Here is a 14197-nt window from a genome sequence, read left to right on the forward strand (position 1 = left end):
CTCTGCCTTTTAGGAAAGGCCCCGGAGCCCGCACCTCACAGACTCTGTACGGGGGTTACAGTAACTCTGCCTTTTAGGAAAGGCCCCGGAGCCCGCACCTCACAGACTCTGTACGGGGGTTACAGTAACTCTGCCTTTTAGGAGAGGCCCCGGAGCCCGCACCTCACAGACTCTGTACGGGGGTTACAGTAACTCTGCCTTTTAGGAGAGGCCCCGGAGCCCGCACCTCACAGACTCTGTACGGGGGTTACAGTAACTCTGCCTTTTAGGAAAGGCCCCGGAGCCCGCACCTCACAGACTCTGTACGGGGGTTACAGTAACTCTGCCTTTTAGGAAAGGCCCCGGAGCCCGCACCTCACAGACTCTGTACGGGGGTTACAGTAACTCTGCCTTTTAGGAAAGGCCCCGGAGCCCGCACCTCACAGACTCTGTACAGGGGTTACAGTAACTCTGCCTTTTAGGAGAGGCCCCGGAGCCCGCACCTCACAGACTCTGTACAGGGGTTACAGTAACTCTGCCTTTTAGGAGAGGCCCCGGAGCCCGCACCTCACAGACTCTGTACAGGGGTTACAGTAACTCTGCCTTTTAGGAGAGGCCCCGGAGCCCGCACCTCACAGGCTCTGTACGGGGGTTACAGTAACTCTGCCTTTTAGGACAGGCCCCGGAGCCCGCACCTCACAGACTCTGTACGGGGGTTACAGTAACTCTGCCTTTTAGGAGAGGCCCCGGAGCCCGCACCTCACAGACTCTGTACGGGGGTTACAGTAACTCTGCCTTTTAGGAAAGGCCCCGGAGCCCGCACCTCACAGACTCTGTACGGGGGTTACAGTAACTCTGCCTTTTAGGAAAGGCCCCGGAGCCCGCACCTCACAGGCTCTGTACAGGGGTTACAGTAACTCTGCCTTTTAGGAAAGGCCCCGGAGCCCGCACCTCACAGGCTCTGTACAGGGGTTACAGTAACTCTGCCTTTTAGGAAAGGCCCCGGAGCCCGCACCTCACAGATTCTGTACAGGGGTTACAGTAACTCTGCCTTTTAGGAAAGGCCCCGGAGCCCGCACCTCACAGATTCTGTACGGGGATTACAGTAACTCTGCCTTTTAGGAAAGGAATTTCTTTTCCTCTGCTAAACTTTTGAGAACCTTTTTTTTTTGTCAATCGTGGGACTTGAACTCTGGGCCTGGGCCCTGTTCTTCAGCTCTTCAGCTCAAGGCGAGCGCTCTACCACTTGAGCTACAGCACCACTTCTGGTTTTCTAGCAGTTTATTGGAGATAAAGGTTTCACGGTCTCTCCTGCCCAGGCTGGCTTTGAACTGCGATCCTCAGACCTCAGCCTCCTGAGTAGCTAGGATGACAGGCGTGAGCCTCTGGCACCCAGCTTTGAGAACCTTTTTATAACTGACACAGGAAGTATGTGTATATAAAATTAGGAAAAGTTTTGTGCTTAGTAAGATTTGCATTTCTAAGTTAATTTTCTAAACCAGTTCAGGTTCTGTGAGGAATAAAGCCAAAGCAGAGAACCTGCTCACTGTAGAGCTGTGCGGTTCGTCTGTCTGTGCCAGGACTGCTGTGGTTCTGTGAGAATCCCACTGCCCTGGAGCAGGCCCTGTGCTGGTAAGCACTCCCAGCTACCAGAAGTACACACACGGGCACATAAACACACATGCACACATGCATGGACACACACAGGAGACACGTGCACACAGATGCACAGGTGCACACAGGCTCACACAGACACATATGAAGCACATACAGGCCTGCCACCCACACACACACTCTGCGAAAGTCTCAGGTTAAAACACGTTTCACTTCTCCTCTTCTGTGTTGGTATCATCGGAAATGCAGTTCTGTGCAGAACTCAGAATTGTGCCTCTTGCCTCTTGCAAGCACCTGTGTTTATATGAAATGCTGAACACACAATTAAAGCCACCGTGGAATTTTCCATGTGAATTTTGGCCGTGTTGCAGTGTTGGACCTGGACTCACCTTTCTTGAACGCTTGCTCCTCGCAGCCTATCCGCACTGGGTGGCGAAGCTGAATGACACGGAGCTGGACAGCGGCAGCAGCCTGCGATGGGAGTGCAGGGCCGCAGGGCAGCCACGGCCGGCCTACCGCTGGCTGAAGGACGGCGCCCCGCTCCCGCCCCAGGTATGTCTGCGGGAGGGCGGGGAGCAGGGTGTGCAGAGAAGTGCACTAGCATCACTTAGCTGCGCAAGGCGGTGTGTCTGTGACATTCCCATGCGTGCCTCCGTGGCCCAGTCACACTCAGCTCTCACCAGCCACTTCCTCGCGCTTTCACACACACACACAAAGTACTGTTCTATCTCACATGCGTGCATAAAGCATGGCTGTGTGCCCCTCCTTCCCCCTCGGCTGCCCCCTCCCTGGGACCCAGGACAGCCTGTTCTGCTTATTGGAAGTCTCTTCCTACTTCTGTCTTCTCATAGATTTGAAGTAAGAAATAAAACAAATATACAAGTAAGAATTCCTTCTCAAGTTTTTTGAGTAGTACATTAAATGCGAGTGTTTCAGGCTGCACTGCTTGGGACCCATCAGTGAGTACCATGGTGACAGTCTGCGTGGCTGAGGTTCAGGTGCCGGAGCCTGCTGCCCTCTCTGTGTGGGACGGCCTTACTCTCCCCAAGCGCAGGACTAGCCTGCGTCACGGACGGGTGAAGCAGGACTGCAGTCCACCCCGCGTCCTGTGTCCAATCAACCTGTACCTCCCACACGAGCGCCCCTACCACGTCCGCTGCACTGTGGAAAACCACTGGCATACACTGGGTTTAAATTGATTATTACTACCTAAGTGCAGAATGATGAGGATAATTTTAACAGCTCTGTGCCTTGATTGTGGGCAGGAAGGAGGGGGGAGAGAGAGAGAGAGAAACAGGTCACTATTACTGACAAAATGAGGACAAGTGTACAGTTGAGACTGAGCCCCAGTCCTGCCCTGGGGTCTGCTGGCTGAGGAGCGGTGCTGCGCCCTGCCTCTCACAGCCTCCCGTCCTGTTTATGAGGAAGCTGGATCACACCTCCATGCCACCGTTTTGTCTCTAACACCCTCTATTCTAAACCCAGCTAAGCCTATAAATAAAACACAATTGCACAAGAAGCCAGATACACAGAAAACAAAATGGAAAGCTCTGAAGGCAAGCGAGGAGGGAGTTACAGCTCTTTAACTCTCCCAGGCTGCCCTGGGAGGAGGCCAGCTGGGGAGAAGGAGGCCGGCCTGGGAGGGGGAGGCTGGCCTGGGAGGAGGAGGCCCTGGGAGGGGGAGGCTGGCCTGGGAGGAGGAGGCCCTGGGAGGGGGAGGCCCTGGGAGGGGGAGGCCCTGGGAGGGGGAGGCCCTGGGAGGGGGAGGCCCTGGGAGGGGGAGGCCACCCTGGGAGGGGGAGGCTGGCCTGGGAGGGGGAGGCCCTGGGAGGGGGAGGCCCTGGGAGGGGGAGGCCCTGGGAGGGAGAGGCCCTGGGAGGGGGAGGCTGGCCTGGGAGGAGGAGGCCCTGGGAGGGGGAGGCCCTGGGAGGGGGAGGCCCTGGGAGGGGGAGGCTGGCCTGGGAGGGGGAGGCCCTGGGAGGGGGAGGCTCTGGGAGGGGGAGGCCCTGGGAGGGGGAGGCCCTGGGAGGGGGAGGCTCTGGGAGGGGGAGGCCCTGGGAGGGGGAGGCTCTGGGAGGGGGAGGCCCTGGGAGGGGGAGGCCCTGGGTGGAGGAGGAGGCCCTGGGTGGAGGAGGAGGCCCTGGAGAAGGCGCTGCCCCTGTCCTGTTTCCAGATAAGGTGCTTGCTAAGTGAATGCTTTGTTTTGAAAACGTTCTCAAATTCTTGACAGCTTCGTTGATCAAGCACTGCTCGCTAACATATTTTAAATGACTTGCTTCTCATGAAGTGCCAGAGACACCTGGCTCTTTAATTATATTTTAGAAGTAAAATTCAATTGTTGAAAGTCACTCTTTGGCCTCAGTTTATTACAGTTTGTACCTGTCAGGTCTTCTGTCTCTTGTACCCAGTTTCTTCTTTTAATGGTATTTCCTGACCAATAATTTTATACAACCCAACTGCAGGGCAGTTTCTACTTGTGCTGGTTGGGAAGAAAGAAAGGCAGCTTCTTGGACCAGTGGTGGAGGGATTACCATGGCCTGAGTCCTTGATGATTTAGACCTAGGTCTTCCCCCTCCACCCTCACCCCTCCTCCGCCAGACCCTGCTGCTCTGGCAGGGAGAAATGGCTCCAGGAGAGCCTCAGCTGCAGGTCCACCCATCAAAACCAGCTCAGAGGAGCCCCGCAGCCCTGCTTTCTGTGTGTGTGTGTATAAAACATAATATGTAATTTACTATAATGTACAACAGACAGCAAGACAGTCAACAGTAAATTTGACAAATGATGTCTTACTACAAATTGAGGCCTTTGTTCCTTGGTCCTGGAAGTTGTGTGCGTACAGCTGCATCTTTCTGGGTCTGGTTTTTGTCCCCATTACAGAGTAGGGTTGACATGGTCAACGGAGTGCTGACAATCCACGGAGTGAACCGATCCGATGCGGGGATGTACCAGTGTCTGGCTGAGAATGAATACGGAGCCATTCATGCCAGTGCCCAGCTGAAGATTCTAGGTATGTGATTTCCAAGCAGATCAATAGAGGGGAAAATGGCTGCTGCTCTTATGCTCCACTTCTCACGATACTGAAGTTTTATGATACAGTTCTAAAGACCTACTTTATGACTTAACAAGAAATATTGTGTTGTGCTGTTTCTGTAAACTGTAGAAGACAGTTTACTTTTGTCCTGTTGACCCACATCTATGCTATTTATATGGTGTTCTAACCGTAGTTTTATTCTTAGATGGGTCATACAATATAGCTTTGATTTAGAATTAACAGTCAGGTTTTACAAAGCCAGGTACCAGTGGTTCGTGTTTGTAATTTTAGCTACATAGGATCACCATTTGAGGCCATCCCTGCCAGGAAAGTTGACAAGACCCTTTCTCAGCCCATAGTTGGGTATGGTGGCCTGCACCTTGTCTTCCTAAACTAGACAGGAGATGAGACTGGAAAAACCAGTGCTCAGTAAATACAAGATTCCATTTCATTTTCCCAGATATTTAAAAAAAATCAAAGATTATTTCTTTTGTTAACTATTACTCTTAACGTCTTGGAATTAAAAAGCCGATTTCATCCACACTCTGTGATTTTCTCAGGACCACTCCAAAGCCTTCTTATTCATTATATATACATTCAAGTTTATCTTTAATTCTATTCACCGTAAGCAACCAAAGATGTTACCTGAATTATTCCCATAAGTCCCTTCATTTTTCTTCAGTATCTTATGTCTGTCAATGAAATAGATCCTTTTAACATATGTACCTTTTTAATATTGTTGTTAATATTGGTTAATGTATCTTTTTAAGATTGTGTCACACATTCTGTTGGTATAATATGAACGTAAACTATTACTGAAATGCTCAGAGAATTGTTACATTGATATAAAGCAGTGCCCCAGATACCTTCACACAGAAGGATCTTAATGTCAGTGACTTAGATGAATAATTGCAACAGCCTGAATAAAATTTTAAACTGAAATTACAATAATCCTGTTTCTTTTTAAAGTAACATGCAGTTTGTGGGACTTTTCCAATAAAACATGGATCAAATTAAGTAGGGTGGAAAGCCAGTGCTCTGGCTTGCCCTTGGAGTGTACCAACTCAGGAGATTAAAACCTGGAGGATTGTGGTTCAAAGTCAGCCTGGGCAGAAATGTCTAAGAGACTTCACCCCCCAATTAGCCAGCAAAATGCCATATTGGAAGTGTGGTTCAGATGGTGGAGTAGCAGCCTGGAGAGAGATAGATGAAGGACAGGGGAAGCCCCGAGCTGGGCCCCCGCATCAGTGATAATGAAGCTCCAGTACTGATTACGGTGGGAAATGGAAGACAGAATTGTCCTAGGCATTCCCCCCATCATGGCAGAGAACCACTGAGAGGACATCCTTAGAGTTATCCATCACAGCCGGTCCTTTGACCTCTCAGGCCATCCACGAGTCTTTCACAAGAGGAACTGGTACCACCAGTAAGGCATGCTAGCTTCTGAAATGGCCTTTATCTATGAACTCCACATTGTCAGACGCCATTATCTCCTGGCAGCCAGCAGCTATCTCATTGTAGCAATGAATCACGTACCCGTGCCATGGAGGTTTTCTCTGTGTGGTTTGATGACACTGGATAAAAGGGGCAGGAGTTGCGGCGTGTCGCTCGCTGGAGAGGATGTCCCTGCCTCCAGTGAATGGGCCTTTCCTCCCGCACAGCCTCCCCTCCCACCTTTGCACCAAGTCAGCTGAAGAGGACTGTCGTGGTCACCAGAGACCGGGAGGTGGTCCTGGAGTGCCGGCCCCAGGGCTCTCCGAAGCCGACCATCTCGTGGCGGAAGGGAGACAGAGCGCTCAGAGAGAACAAAAGGTCAGAAGCCGCTTTGTGTTCCCTCTCCTCACAGCACCAGGCCTCTGAGGTCGGAGGGGCGCAGAGGCCACGAGTCCTACGACCCTGAGGTACTTCCCCACCCAGTTGAAGTGGACTTTTGTTTGACGGGTGCATTTTCAATGGAGAGAGAGAGAGAGAGAGAGAGAGAGAGAGTGTGTGTGTGTGTGTGTTTAGTACAGACAGATGGTAGACTATAGAGAGGTCAAACTCCCTTACTTCCATTGGGTTTCCTGACTAAGAAAGAATTGCACTGGGTTTTGAAGAAAGCAAGAAATGTAATTGGCCAGTGGGTTTTGGTTTGCATTTTGTCCTTGGTACTGGAATCCCCAGTGACCTGGGCCCCGATGAGGGTTGTGTTTTTGGTGGTTGGTAGCAGTAACATAGCACGAGCACATTCTGGGTCTGCTGGATAGTTCTTTGCTGATGGGATTATTGCCGGGTGAACTCCAGCCAGGCTTTGCCTTTCTGTTTTCAATCTGGCTAACAAAAATAGCGCAGGCTGCTTGGATGGCCACGGGCAGCTGTGAGTTGGGCAGCAGCCCATGCTGCATGTGAGCGTCAGTCTGTGGCCGGCAGAGGCCAGGGTCGTACAGGAACGCAGGGAGGCCGTGAGGACAGGGGCTCTCCGCGTCCGCTCCTGCCGCCATCATCAGCGGTGGTGCATTGCACACGGCTCACTTTCTGTGAGCTACAAGTCAGGAGCTCAGATTGTGATGTTTTGTAGAGGTAAGTACTCCAATACGTAATCTCTAGGTCAACATTTAGGTTTGTTTAAACCTAACACTTGAAATCTTTCTTAAGGCTTTTGCTTCCTGTCAGCAGTGAGATGCACTGGTTTTGTTTGTTGTGTGGAATGGTTTGTTTAATTACTGGCTGTGCTCTACCCTGAAGATCTGTGCTGTCCTCGTGAGCACTATAGACTCTAACCGTGTATCCACTCTTCTCCATGTGAAACTGGAGTTGGGAGAACTGAATGAAATTCTGCATAGAAAATACACGGGCTGGTGTTCGCTCATTCTCATCGCGAGATGATGATGATGATGATGAAGATGATGTTCATGATGATGGTGGTGATGACGGTGGTGGTAGTAGTAGCAGTGGCGGACGTAATGACTGCTATTTCAAACTTTGACCCTTGAACTCTAGCCTCCATTTTTCATGGCAAAGTCATTAAGATTAAGTGATTAAGAAAAGAATGTGCAAGGGCCAGTCTGGGACGACGACGGCGTTACTGGGTGGAGGGTGTGAATTGGCTCTTGGTTGCTGGGAGTCCCTGAGCCTCGGTTCCTGCCCCGGGGTGGGCTCCTCCCCTCGGGCTGGGTCTTTCCCTCTCCCCTCCTTGGCGTGGGGAGTGCATTCAGTGCCTGAGGACTAAGGGAGAGGCAGTGAAGCCTCTGAAGATGTCCCTCCGCTTGGCAGTGCCCAGACCTGGCCAGGGTGTGTGTGAGGACTGCAGCGCACGGTCACTTGGCCTCCTACGAACACTGGAACTTGTCCGGGCGCCGGGGTTCGGAGCTCCGGGGACTCCCAGCCTCGTTCCTGGGCTCCGCTCATCACTCTCCAGCTCATTATTTCCATTACTTGGCCATTAACTCCTGTTCAAATATAATCATCCCGAAGCTCTCCAGCAGTGCACACACATTAAGTCTTCACCGTCGCATGCTTTCTGAGGGCAGTCTTGGCTGAAAGGAAGAATGAGGAGATCCGGGCAGGGAGCAGCCCACTATATTTGGTTCAGGGCCCACCTGGTGCATTCTGCTTCCTTTCTGTCAGCCCTTGTGAGCCATCACTGAACATCTCCAAATATGCCACGTGTGTTTCAAAGATACTTTGAATTTTTGACTTTCAAAAGTACTTCAAGCATCGGTTTTCATATCTAGGTAGAGATGGGAAAAGGAAGCATAACTCACTGGGTGATTAGGAAATCCAGACCCACAAAATTATCAGGTACCTGTAGAAGAATAATATTCAAGAATGCTTTTCCTTTTACGAGTCTGTAATCTAAGCACAGACTTGTCCAAAATTCCCTGCACTATTTCCCTGCTCACCAGAGGAGCTCAGAATCGCAGACTTTTCTGCCCCTTTAACACACTGGCTTCCAGTGGGAATCCATGTTGTGTTTATTAGACAACGGCGATCAAGCTCACATACTCCCAGACAAACAGAAAAATGTATTCTTCATAACAGCCCTACAAGACCATCACTGGGGAAGCTGCCTGCACTGGTCGGGAAGAGGGATTCACGGGTGTGATTAGGACTGGTGTCCTGCTTGGCCCCCAGCTCCACGCTGTGTCCGCTAACGAGCAAGCTGCGGGGCTCTGTCCTCCTGACAGCGTATTTTACATATTAGGAACATAAAACAGCATAGACCCTGGAGGTCGCGGATTGTGTTAGTGTCTAAGCAGTGGTATAATGAGCACTCCTATGTCAAGAACGCATCGTTTAACTTCCTTTGTGATTTAGAACGTTTCCGAAAGCAATGAGGTGGTCAGAATGGCTTTTTTCACCTGCGGGGTGGGGGTGGGGTGCCTCCTGAGCCGCTCACACAGCCCCACGTTCCCCCAGACGTGGAATGCTGGGGCCACAGGAATGGGGACAAAGTGGCTTCACACTTCCCATCGCCAGGCTCATGCTCAGTGAAAGGTGGCCACCTTCCTCAACTTCCCTCTGAAATGCAGGTAAACATGCATGCAAAAATAGGACAGTCACACACATGGGATATTAGCTCTCTGTGCGAACTTTCAACCTGTCGCAGAAACTGTCCTTAGGTAGAGACTGTAATTAAGAAAGAACCAGGACTCATTCAAGTGTGTACCTCTGATATGTCAAGAAACTCGGTTTCCCCAGCATGTGCCTGGGGCACCTCACTCCGGGGAAGCTGTGGATAAGGCAGGGAGATGCGATTAGACCCCTACCGGACACGGGACCCACCCTCCCCACGCGCGGCCCGCCAGAAGGAAGAGTCCACTGCCCCAGCCAGCCAGCGCCGAGTCTGGCCGCCGCGAGGGTCTTCACAAGTTAGGCATCTCCTGCAATTCCCACTGACTACCAACAGATGACAGGATGTGCTGCTGCTTTTTTATATTGTAACTTATTTTTAGGGGCTGGAGGCATGGTTAGCTGTGTAGCACCAGCCGAGTCGGGCACAAATCCCTGAGTTGAAACTGCTGGACACAACACAGAAAATTTACTTCTTACAGGTTACCATGTGGCGTTCTGATCATGTATCCGCCTTGTAAATGTCCCTGCAGACACTTACCAGGTATTTATACTGAGCACACAATCATTTCCTCTAGCCGTTGTAAATATGCGACACCTTCTCATTCTCTGAAGTCTCTGCAGATCTCGCTGCCAGCCTCCAGAACCTTCGTCCATCCCACAGCTTTTTGGACTCAGGGCCTTACACTTGCTAGGAAGGTGTTCTGCCACCTGGTGCAATCTCCCATTCCCTTTTACATTGCCTATTTTTGAAATAAGGTCTTGTTTTCTGCCTGGACTGCAGCTCTCCTGCTTGTACTTCCCCATGGGGCTGAGAGGCCAGAAGTGGAGCCCGTTCCCAGCCTGGAGCCAGGCGCCAGAGCTGAGCTGGCTCACACCACCCTGTCCACACAGGGCTGGAGACGAAGGCCCGGGAACCTTTGTTTGCTGAGCTGGTCTCCCACCACGGTCCCTCCCCAGCACCAGTGCAGTGGCTTGCTGTTTGTTTGGCTGACCTCACTGCCAGGTTGCGTCTTGTTTCTGATTTTCCTTAATTGTTAACTATGCAGAGCAGGCTGCCACTCCAAAGGGAAAAGCGACAACATCATAACTCTGGCTCTGTTGTTGCATGAGCATCTCCACTTCATGGCTTTACATCTCCAGCTAATTACCAGTTGAGCAAACAGTTCATAAATTCTACTTCTAACTACGGTTCATTTACCCAGTTGCTATAAATGGCTGCACCACTTCCCAGCCTCTGCCCCTCGCACGGGCACAACGGGACGGGAGCAAGCCATTAATTGCCTAAAGGCTTCTCTTTTCTAAAAGCCCCCAGACTACAACTTCCAGCTTAATCTGTCCTTAGTACAAACAACATCTGAAATACTTGGGAACTCAAGCATCTAAGTACATGCCACTGACTGATCCCATCGCCTCCCCAAGCGGCTCTCGGAGAATATAAAATAGAGAAGAAAGACGATTTGGAGGATGTTGAGAAAAAAAGTATTTGACTGAGGAGGTTTCTAGCTCCCGCTGAGACTTCCATAGTCACTTCTTCTCAGCCTTTGCATAAATCAAGGTCTGCTTTAACCAGGCTCGGTTCGTCATGGGAATTCGAGGGATGGTTACAAATTAGTGACTCGAAAACGCGGACTTGACTGGGGGAAGAGCCCACAGGTGGCCTCCACCAGAGACTAACCTGAGCAAGCGCCATCTTTAGCATGCATCCTTCTCTTCGCTCTACTAGCAGTCATCTGGAATTGGCATCGGTGTGTGTACACGCACACACGCAGCTTCCACACACACCGGGGCTCTAGGTGACCCCATGCTGGCACTCTGGCGGGACTGGGGTGCTGAGCTGACCTTGTTTCCCCTGGCTCCTGTTGTAAACAGTAGATGCCTTTCTTCTTCCCTTCCTCTCAGCCAGAGGGGCCGGTGAGGGTGAGGGGTGGTGCTGGGGGTGGGGGTCAGTATGGACACATCAGAAAGAAACTCCCTCATACCATTCCTTGATGTCCTTGAAAATGCAAAGGAAAGGAAAATTCCTAATACCGCTACATCTGAAAGGATGCTGCATCACACAGCCACTGGCTTAACCCTGGAAAAACCAATGAAGCTTCCCGCCGTAAAGATTAAACAAGGGAAGCATGTCATCTTAATCAACTATAACATATTTATACTTTAAAAAATCTCCTCGTGCCTGCAAGCGGAAAGAGAAACTTCATTGAATTTGTAAAGATATTTTAAAAAGTAAAAATACACAGAAGCAAGCATGGAATGCAAAGCCACGACACATTTCCCTCCGGAGCTCCAGGCAGCACCGGAAGACCCGCACGCCTCAGCTTCCCGCCAGCAGGAACAATCCACTCCACCAGCAAGGAGGGACAGAGGGCGGGACAGAGGCAGGGCTCTAGGGACCACGTCCTCCAACCAAACACGACCACCTAAGCCTCCCCACGCATCCCAGGAGGGGGGAGCCTGGGGCAGGAGGATTCCCGCACCAGCATGACACGGGACCGGCACGGTGTCGGGACAGACATCGGCCTGCCACACCATAGCAGGGGAGGACACACAGAAATCCTTGGCATTGTGAGGAGAGCCAAAAGAGGAAAAGAGCTACAGACATGTCTTAAATTATGTTTTCAGTATTAATGAAAGCAAAATCAAACTGGCTTTTCCAAATGAGGAAACTAAAAGACTGAGAAAATCATTTCATGGCATCTACGGCTGAGTCTGAACAGGGTGCACTGTAATGTTCTGTGGAGAAGAAAAAGACTTGCAACAAGTGAAAGAGTCGTGATTATAAATTCTACAGTCAACCCACATGTTTGAAACTGAATAGTTCTCCCAGAGTCCGACCCCCCACATTCCCCATCCAGCTCCCCATCCCCCACATTCCCCATCCAGCTCCCCCCATCCCCATTTCCCATCCAGCTCCCCATCCCCCACATTTCCCATCCAGCTCCCTGTCCCCCACATTCCCCATCCAGCTCCCCACCCCCCACATTTCCCATTCAGCTCCCCATCCCCCACATTTCCCATCCAGCTCCCCATCCCCCACATTTCCCATCCAGGCCCCCCATCCCCCACATTTCACAGGTACCCTGCTGGGGCCCTGCTCTCCCAGGCCCCGCATGAGGACTCTGCACAAGGCTGCTTGGAGATGGCAGGTTTTGTGGCTTCGGTTCTTATATAGCAGTTCAGAGGTGTTTGCAGTCCTCCATGTGAGCAATGTGTGTGTCACCAGTATGAGGTGTGTGTATGGGGGTGTGCTTACACACTTACAGACAGTAGACCTTTCCAGATGTTTTCTTTGCAATGTGTGTGTGTGCATGTGTACACACATGTGGTGCACAGGCAGAAATGGAAGACAGTATGCGAGGAGATAGACCTGTTTATGGCATTGTTTAGGGTTTTCTAGAAAAATACACAAGATACTTGTGATCTATGTATAAATTGTGTGCAACTGGTTCCTCTGTTAGGATCAATCATCTAATAATACAGGCGTCTTTCAGGGCTTTGGTTTTGATAAGTGTTCAGAGACGAGCTGTCATACATACGGTGGAGTTTCTACATGCATACGTATACACACATCGAGAAGGAACTGGCGTGGTATTCAGGAGGCCTTGGGTCCCTCGGCGAATAAACCTTACCACAGCCTGCGTCTGCTCCAGGTTCCCCGGGTGCCCAGGGCTCACTGAGCCATTGTCATCCAAGATGGCACCTCAGCGGTGTGCACCACTCACCAGCTATGAGCTCTCAGCCATAGTAGTAGAGAATTTCAGGGATGAACATATAGATTTGATGTGCATGCAGAGATGGATGTGCACACAGACACGGATATTTACCTTTTAGGTCTAGATTCTGCACATGAGCCAAACCACGTGACTTGCGGCTGAGCATGGCTCATCCCACACAGCGCTCCTGAAAGCTTGTGAGCCTCACACCTGCCCTGGTTCCTCTTATCCTTACATATTTTTAGGACCCCACATCCCAGCAGGGGTGTGGGCACGAACAGTGCAAGCTGCATTTTAAGTACCGGTGAGACCATGTCCCCGATGCTCTGAACTTCCTTCAGGAGGTGCTGTAGAGAAGTGGGCTGTTGGGGGTGCTGCGTGGGTCAGCGCGAGGTGTGAGGCTCCGGTCAGAATAGCCTCCCATGCAGCAGAAGGCCGGGAGCAGAAGGGAGACCAGTTTTCTTTGTGTTTTGTGATAGCTGCTTACATGCTGGCTTAAATTCTGGTTCTCTGGTCAGTGGAACTTACCAGAACTGGCAGTAGATTAACAGGAGCAGCAGTATGCTTTCCCAGCCCTCCTCACCTCCCCAGGAAGGAGTGGCTGGAATTGCAGCCAACACCAAGTGGAGTTGAGCCTGCGTTTCCCAGCGACCCGTCTCCCCGGCCACCTGTCCGTGCCCAGACTTTAAACCCCATCCATAAAGCGCAGATCAGAACACCCCTCTGCAAGCCACTTAATGCTGTTCAAAACCATGAATAAGTCATCTTAACCAAAACCTTCGCTACAGTTCTGCTCTCCAAACTGTCCCTGCGTGATTTTAAACATGATGTTAGTTTAGAGCTGGCACACCACATTAGAGCAATGGTGTCTGTGTGAATCGTGTGTGGAATGAGCTGTACTGCACCCCGTACTGAGGCCAATGCTGAGAATCTCACTGTTTATCACGTGTGTGGATATGAACACATGAGTGTGTGTGTATGTGTGTGTGTGTCTGTCTGTCTGGGGAGGAAGGGACAGAGGGGGGCCAGATGCTCGTACCCGTGTGCCTGGCTGTGGTGCTGTGATTTCCAGCTTCCTTGCTCCAGCAGTGAAGGACCAAATCAGCCTCCTTTTGTAGCGACTGTCTTTGAGTAGAGTATTGATTGTACTCAGAGGGGAGGGGAGGAGAGAGGAGAGGAGAGGAGAGGAGAGGAGAGGAGAGGAGAGGAGAGGAGAGGGTGCATGGCACTGCACATCTTAAATATTGTTCATTCCCTCATCCTCACGTTGCTTATAACAAAGTGAGGGGAGAGTGGAGAGGACGGG

General features: G+C 51.2%; 1 protein-coding gene across 4 annotated transcripts in view; it reads left to right on the top strand.

The window, feature by feature from the left end:
* Nucleotides 1-14197, top strand: part of LOC138809815 (contactin-5) — a 463911-nt gene that overhangs the window by 362115 nt on the left and 87599 nt on the right. For all 4 annotated transcript variants that reach the window (XM_069996830.1, XM_069996838.1, XM_069996810.1 and 1 more), the window contains exons 11-13: nucleotides 2009-2145; nucleotides 4471-4600; nucleotides 6286-6436. In XM_069996830.1, the coding sequence (XP_069852931.1) occupies nucleotides 2009-2145; nucleotides 4471-4600; nucleotides 6286-6436 (418 nt within the window). The remainder of the gene's footprint in view (nucleotides 1-2008; nucleotides 2146-4470; nucleotides 4601-6285; nucleotides 6437-14197) is intronic.

The sequence above is a fragment of the Dipodomys merriami genome, unplaced genomic scaffold (genome assembly GCF_024711535.1).
Source record: "Dipodomys merriami isolate MVZ:Mamm:240054 unplaced genomic scaffold, mDipMer1.0.p SCAF_103, whole genome shotgun sequence".
In the NCBI taxonomy this organism is placed as follows: domain Eukaryota; kingdom Metazoa; phylum Chordata; class Mammalia; order Rodentia; family Heteromyidae; genus Dipodomys; species Dipodomys merriami.